General features: G+C 46.3%; 2 protein-coding genes across 2 annotated transcripts in view; both read right to left on the reverse strand.

The window, feature by feature from the left end:
* Positions 1–1,473: 1,473 nt before the first annotated feature.
* Positions 1,474–2,091, reverse strand: BDR25DRAFT_367236 (uncharacterized protein; the record flags this gene model as incomplete). Its single annotated transcript, XM_033696993.1, has 1 exon — positions 1,474–2,091. The coding sequence occupies one exon, from the start codon at positions 2,089–2,091 to the stop codon at positions 1,474–1,476; it is 618 nt and encodes a 205-aa protein (XP_033548385.1).
* A 3,476-nt stretch (positions 2,092–5,567) lies between these two features.
* The window catches only part of BDR25DRAFT_342286 (kinase-like protein), a 3,576-nt gene continuing 1,595 nt past the window's right edge, over positions 5,568–7,548 (reverse strand). The window contains exons 2-3 of the mRNA XM_033693705.1: positions 5,839–7,346; positions 5,568–5,785 (exon numbers count right to left, since the gene is read on the reverse strand). Coding sequence (XP_033548386.1) covers positions 5,734–5,785; positions 5,839–7,346 — 1,560 coding nt within the window. The 3' untranslated portion in view covers positions 5,568–5,733. The remainder of the gene's footprint in view (positions 5,786–5,838; positions 7,347–7,548) is intronic.

Below are 7,548 nucleotides of genomic sequence, written 5' to 3' on the forward strand. Positions count from 1 at the left end.
AAGACTAGCTCTCTATGCTCAGGTACGATGTCAAATATCCAAAATACACCATTTTCTAGAGTTCCAACACGACTTGCATGCACCCGTTTCGCTTTTGCCCGTGTCACCCCGCCCACCACACCTTAATCAAGCAAATATTTCTCTTACTCACACTACACCACGAATCTACGTAATATACAAATGATATCACAATGCCAAATACGAATGGGCGGTCCTATTATATTGAATCACAGCCAAGCAGCGATGGCTCGACGCAAAGCAAGCCCCGCTCTGGCTGCTTCAGGCTCACAGTTGGTTGAAGCAAATAAAGGCAGCGCTGAAGGATACCTTGTAAACTCTTTTTACATACTTCATATTCTACACATTGCCACAATTCCGACGTCAAGCAGGAATCGCCGACATTCCAATAAAGCCCTAGATTTGCGATGGTGAGGGAGGGCATTCAGTCTGTGTTCACCCACCGTTTGCGTCTCACAAAGCACTTCGCTATCTTCCGCAAGGCTGTCGCACATATCGATACTATCGCATATGAAGATATCATCTACAGTTCTGGAAACCTCCTCGACCTGGGTATATCAGGGGAAGGTCATCGTTGAAGAATTCGAGGCAGAGACTGTGCAGGCAAAACTTGAGCAAGAGGAACGTAGCAACGACAGTATCGCTGAAAGTAAGAATAAAAAGACGGAGATCAACACCAACTAGGACAATGCTATCGAGCTGGGTGGGGAAGAAGGAGACAATAATTCTGCTTCTGGATGTTCTGACCGCTCAGGAAGTATTTTGCGCATCACAGCCGGTGATGCTTCCTTGGTATATGACCTCGACGCTCCCGCCAAGGTTCAAATCTATGGATGCCTGCTTAACCTCTATTGTTTCGCCATCTCGTATGAACTGCTCGGTTTCAGCTTAGTGACCACATTAGTCTGCCAACTTTTCTTGCTTAAAGCAATTGTCTACCATGCCCAATCATTGCCAGAAGTATGTGCGAGAAATAAGATTTCTCCGCTCATAAAATATGCAATAAATGTTATACGTATTATGCTAAGCTGGAGGATATCAACAGAAAACTGTATGCGACGCCGTCATTAACGGTTTTCAACAGAGGTGCTAGTGTTAGAGTTGAAGAGAGGCCTACGTAGACAGCAGGGAAGCGGGTGAAGACCTGGAGTATCGTTGGCGCGTATTTAACGCGTACAGAGCCGACTATGATAGAAAGAAGTGCGACAAAAAAGCCCCAGATCTAACGAACAAGGCAAAATTTAGACGGGCCATGTTTCACAAGTTGACTAGTCCAGGTCTCCAGGACTCTTTACTTAGCATATATTGTGAGCTGCTGGTGCAGTCCACATTTCATTTTATACTAGACTTTTTGGTAAGGTATTTGCTGAGCTGTACTCAAAAGACTGTCCGCGGACTACAAGGTACCTTACTGATCTTCTATCAACAATTATAAATCTGCCTAGACCTTCTTGTCTATGCAAGCGATTCGGACCTCGGTCGTTTCCGTGCCAGTCCCCTTGATTCTCTCCCTGGATCTCCAGTCTTCGGTTTTTCGGCATTTGTCTTTTCAACCGCTGCCTCTTCAGCCATCGCCTTCTGAATCATTGATATCTCGGCCTCGGCCTTCTGCACAGCTTTGAGGTCCTCTTGAAGCTTCCAGCACTCCTCCTGCTCCTCCCTTGAAGCATGCTGATGGTGCGAACAGATATCCAACTCCCCCATCGTTAGACCCTTCCGCAGATGAAGCCATTCTGCGTACTTCGTCATCGACCTCACAAGGAATAGCCTGGGCATCTTCTCGTACATTCCATCTTCCAAGTTCTTGTCTTCCTCGGCCTGAAACCTTGGCTCCCAGAAGATAATATTCGTATCTGTGAAGAAATCCAGAGTCGGATCATTGGAATCCAAATTCGTGAACGCGTATTCTCCGACTTCCAAGCACGGCGCATAGTGCACATCTCCAAATCCCGTGATCTCCATACACACCACGGATTTCAGTTTCGGGACGTCGAAGCGGTTAGCAAAGGCGTATGTCTTGGTCATAAGCATGTCTTCCATCCCAAGTTCGTATTGTCCACCGTGAAGTGACATATCGACTGCGTCTCACCATTTCACTGGAAGCTCCCCGGTATAGGGCCAGTTGCTGAAGACTTTGAAGACGATGCAGTCGACAGAGTAGAGAGGGCTGGTTCTGTCGCTTCCGAAATGCCGGATGCCATCCCAGAGCGAGTTGCGGAAATCCGGAGTAGTACATGAGGATGATTTGGTGGAGAGGGTGGTCGATCTTCTGTAGCCCGACCACCAAGCTTATGCCTATTCGTGAAGTCGTGAGCAAGTTTATCTGCCACAAAAGCCCCTGTCACCTTTTCTGTTATTACCGGTCGCAAAATTTGTGTTTTTACGAGGCCTACTCGTTGTTTACCTAGTCCTCGCACTTTGTTCTCTTGGCTTTAATTATGGCGGCGTAAACGGTTATCATGCAATATCGCTTTTAACCACAACAACTTACCTTGTCCACAAAAAATTTCGACCATTGCAGGTGAAGCGGCCTAGCCGACGGTTGTGTGCACTCCCACGCCTTTCTTAGACCCCTCGAATCCTTTCATACTGACAAGGGGGACGGTATAGCTGGCCGCACGCCGCCCGCGGACGTGGTCATCAAGGTTCTTGTTTTGACCGCTAATTGCTGACGCGTACCGAAGTAATTCAATATGAAAATTAGGATACTTTTAACATCAGTGTTTCGCTTCCTGAAAGCGTCTCGTAAGGATCTGAAAGCTTACTTGGCCGACGACGCTTTCGCGGTCTTAGTTGACCCTTTCATATTCTCCATTGTGGCCCTGCTGCCTAATTGTTTTAGAAGACCGCAAAAGGGCAAGAAGGTGTTTGTGGAAGGAGTGGATGGAGTTTTGTGGCAGGTGTAGGTTTTTATGGGTTAAGGTAACTATCCGGATTGGAAAAAGCGATGCGCTTGGAAGTGAAGGACAGTCTTAGTATGTGGAACAAAGTCGGTATGGCAAGGGCTTTCTCACCTGACCCCAGATGTGCCCAGGACATCCAATAATCCTAAGTCTAGCCTGTGATCAAAGCTCAAGTTCCATTCTACAGCACATCGAAAGGCACCACCTGGGGCTTATTTGCCAACCGGGTACGCCTTAAGCGGATTCAGGTTAGGCTAATGGAGAAGGGGTCATTTGCATCTCTCCAAGTGGCCACTTACAAGATGGCAAAGGCGACAAGGACATTGTTCTTACGGAGTGGCACGACACCCTCCATCGCCTGCCCCTACGCCTTACGTCAGGTAGGCGCAACCATACTTATAGATGGAACTTTACTTCCTCCCTAGATAGCCACGGCAGCTATTACTGCAATTTATCATCTAATATGAAGCATGACAAGGTATTTGAGGACAGAATTTGGCATCAACTTGAAGCTCTCCTTTATTCCAGCAAAAGGGTTAACAGATCGACTCCACCCTAGTCATTTTCCACGTCATGTGGTAACATCCTGTAAACCGTGATAGAAAGTCCATGTTCTGCTGTTCACATTAATATTAGGTTATGTGGCGTTTACACCTTTAGCAGAGAATGGAACGGAAGTCGCGTTGATAGAGTCCACACATTTCTGGCTGAAGCGATTGTTAAACTTTGAACTCTTCCGTAGTGTACGTGCCATGCCCTCGCACCCGGTAATAACCAAAAAAAAAAAACCTCCTTTCACTTGTTGTCAGAGGAATTATTCTTTGATTGGCACCCCTGCCTATCCTCCTCAGATTCATAGCGTGGTAGTCGCAGCATTAAGCTCCGCCTCCTTGTCCGGCCACTAGTTCTTTCTGTAATTCACCATGACCTGGAGTAGGAATTCATAGGGTAGCTTCTCCTGCCGCTCTTTGTCTCCACCTTCTATATCCGCAGGTTTCCAATTCAGGCAGAAGGAGTAGACAAGAAGCTGAAGGAGCAGGTCTTTTCGCTACTGCTCTCAGATCCAGGGGTGAGTGACAGTGTCAGGCAGAAGTCAAGTCTGGAAGCCGCTCAAGAAGCCATGATAAAATTAATTTCTCTACCATGCGACAGATTTTGGCGCTAGCTTTTGCTAGGTTGCTTTCTTCTCCCAGACATACACAAACTACTAACGTGCATCCCTGCCCAGAGAGACATCCTGTGTGGCGAGACAAACGAGAGGTACTTTGGCTTTCAGCAAGTGGAAAGCTCATGCGCACAACAAATTTTGTTATAATTCTATGAAAATAATCTGCTGTGACTAATCTTAAATGTTTATAGTAAACCTTTCCCTAAAATTATGTTTGCATTGTTGTCTTAAGCTAGATTTATACAGCACCTTTTTTTTTTTATAGCGTAGCAGACTTGCTTTCTACAACACTAATGTTAAGTCTTTTTTGCTCTAAACTTATGTAAAACAGCCTTATCCTAGCCTTCAAACCTCCTTCTAATGCTTAGAAGTTATCATTAGCCCTGTGCGCGCTATTGTGGGCAAATTTATGTAGGGTTGCTATGTTAATTAGTACTTCTAGCAGAAGTGAGACTCTAATCTAGGCTAATACAAGACAACCCCGTACGTCCTATCTCACTATCTGCAGGTAATTTACTGTAAGATTTGTGGCTGTGCAGATCGCACAAGGGCTTAGAGTATGATTAAATCTGATTTAGGATTGGGAGCAGTACAAGGACTCGGCTGACCCCAGCGCTTGTTTAGTTAGTCAAAACGTGTCAGCGTTGAAACCGGCGTCGACACTGCCATCCCATAACTTCTAGATACGGTCCAACGCACATCGAAATACCTACTTTAGTAACGTGGAAACATGCCATCGCATCACTCTCGAGCGCTGAAACCCGTTGGTATCCCTCCACTGACTGAAGGAAAGACCTGCTTAAGCCCACCATGTCCTCATGCTTCTCACACCCAAGCATACCTAATTCCTAGACCAGGCAGCAGCCAATACGTAGTCCCAGCTCGTTGAAGGGAAATACAATTATAAGATAAGATAGAGTAGAGCGGCCTTAGAAATCAAAGCCTGCGCCTCGGCAAGTGGGTTTAGTGTCAGAGGCAGAACGCCATGGTTGCAAACACATAAAGGTGGAGAGGTTTGACACGTTTTGGTAATACAGCTATCGTATGGTCAAACAAGAATGACCCCTTATGTGGGTACTGGAATCTTTAGGGCTGTAGAGATGTACTTTAGTTTGACATATGAGGACATGAGAAGTTTGGATCGTTCATGCTCGTAGCTATGCTTAACACTATGCTATCAAGGGCTGCATGCCGTCCACTGTCACCAGAAACGATCCTTATATCTCTTCCCAACGCCATCCATTCCAGACGTTCGTGGTAAGGTTGTGGCTGGTTCGTGTCGGTCATCGTACCTGCTAGCAGTGGCGACATGACGCATATAGGGATAACAGCCGCGTTAGTTGATTTGTAAGTGTGCTTCTTTAACTCGACTACTCAATCGTAGATCACACTAAACATGCTGCTTTAACGAAAGAAACATATTACTTGCGGTTCTCGCCATCCCTACTACTGAATATGATTGACGGCTATCTGTGTATCCGAAGTCAGATGCCTAGTTTGTGCACTAAATTAATCCTCCAAAATATTGCCATGAACTAACCATAAGACCACATACCAAAGCTAGCTGCCTTACCCACTGTTGACACCTACACCTATCGGTTGCTGTTACCTGACCTGCTTTATAACAGCTCGACGGTAAATCTGTTATCCACTATGTAGCACGCTTCCAACGAGTTCATGAATTTTTGAGCGCAAACTAGGCAGTCATAAGGGTTAGGTTAGGCGCACTATATGATACGGGTTATTTACCTTTCATACCCCTGCTTCTCTCGCTCTAACTTCTCAATCCGTTCTTTATGTACGTTGAGTTCTCTCTCAGACCAACGATCACAGCAGGAGCCATGAAGCCGCTTTGGAAGTTCTCTACCATTGTACTGATCGATGCCGGATATGCGTAAGGCAAGTGATTTTGCTGAAGGGCGCCTTGTACGATCAGGATTAAGCATCTGCTTTATTTCATAGAGCAAATGCTGCGTCTTTGCCTCAGAGGACTCGGCTAAAGCTAGCCACTGGTCAATTCGGTCAAGGTTTGCTTCGTAGGATTTATTTTTGGAAGGACGGAGCTCTGCCAGCTCTGCTAGAGTGTGGTTTTGGGTGAGAACAACCACTGTTTCCAGGAAAACGCATCCTAAGGAGAAGATATCCGCTGAGCGACCGCTTTCCTTGTAATTAGATACCTCTGGCGCGCAGTATCTTAACGTACCACGTTCTCGGCTTTCACTGGTACTTGTAAGATCGGATGTAAAATTCTTTGCTGCACCAAAGTCTGTAAGCCATAGCCCATCTGGCGAGAGGAGAATGTTGGATGGCTTGATGTCTTTGTGGCGAATATTGTTCCGGTGGAGATATGCCATGGTTGCAGTCAAACAGCCAAAAATAGACCACATTCGCTCCTCTTTCTGCCCTACAATGTCCCGAAATTCGTTGGCATTGAGACAATGATCAGCTAGCTTTTCAGATAATCTGCGATCTTGGTCGAAGTCCTGATTGTATGAACGTCTCATATCCATAACCTCAAATACCACAGACAAATCGCAGCGTGCTACTGGCCATATTAGTAGACCAAGGTATGGTCTCTGAGTAAAGGTTCCGACAAGCCTGACAATATGTCGGTGTTTCGTATCCTTCAAGATGTCAATCTCTTTCATCTGGTTATTTTGGATTCCGTATCGATGATATATCTTCTTCAAAGCCAATTTGACACCCTTGCAAGTAACTTCCACTACTTCTCCATTCGCGCCATAGCCGAGTGCTCGCCCTCTTTCTAGTGGGATAGTTTCCTCATGAGTGAACGTTGCGTGTGAGCCTCTTCCGGACCAATCATCTCGCACAGACAGGGGCAGCTGATCGGTCTCATATGCGTCTTCAATTCCTGAGGGGCTGAGGGGCGGAAAGGTTCTATGGTCTTCAGCGACTTGACTCGATTTGACAAAGTCAGCAACGTTATGCAGAAGCCTACGCAGTCGGCGCGACTCTTTGCTAAGATTATGATAGAGTATCTCTAGTTTCTCGTCCTTAAGTTCCAAGGAACTGATACGGTTGTCTCGTTCCTGGATCTGGAGCCGGGCGTTACGCAATGCTTCCTCAAGATGTTCAGACTCTTGGATCGGTGTTCCCGAAACAGGAGCCGCTCGAGAAGGTGCTCCAGAAAGTGTAATGGGTGTGCTAGCCATGGGTCTCGAATTATATTCAGCATCGCTGGTAGGTGTATCAAATTCCGGGTGGAAATTGTGATTGCCGGCCGATGTCTGCCGCTTCTAAACAGTTTGAGTAAGCTACCTATGCACAGCAGCACACATAGACACAGAGGGAATAACTTACAAGCTATAACCACCAGAAAGGCTAGCATTAGCTCTCCATGCACAGCAGCATACCTAGACACAGAGGGAATAACTTACTTCCTATAACCAACAGAAAGGCTAGCATTAGCTATCCATGCACAGCAGCATACCTAGACAC

The sequence above is a fragment of the Lindgomyces ingoldianus genome, assembly GCF_010093535.1.
Source record: "Lindgomyces ingoldianus strain ATCC 200398 unplaced genomic scaffold BDR25scaffold_13, whole genome shotgun sequence".
In the NCBI taxonomy this organism is placed as follows: Eukaryota; Fungi; Ascomycota; class Dothideomycetes; order Pleosporales; family Lindgomycetaceae; genus Lindgomyces; species Lindgomyces ingoldianus.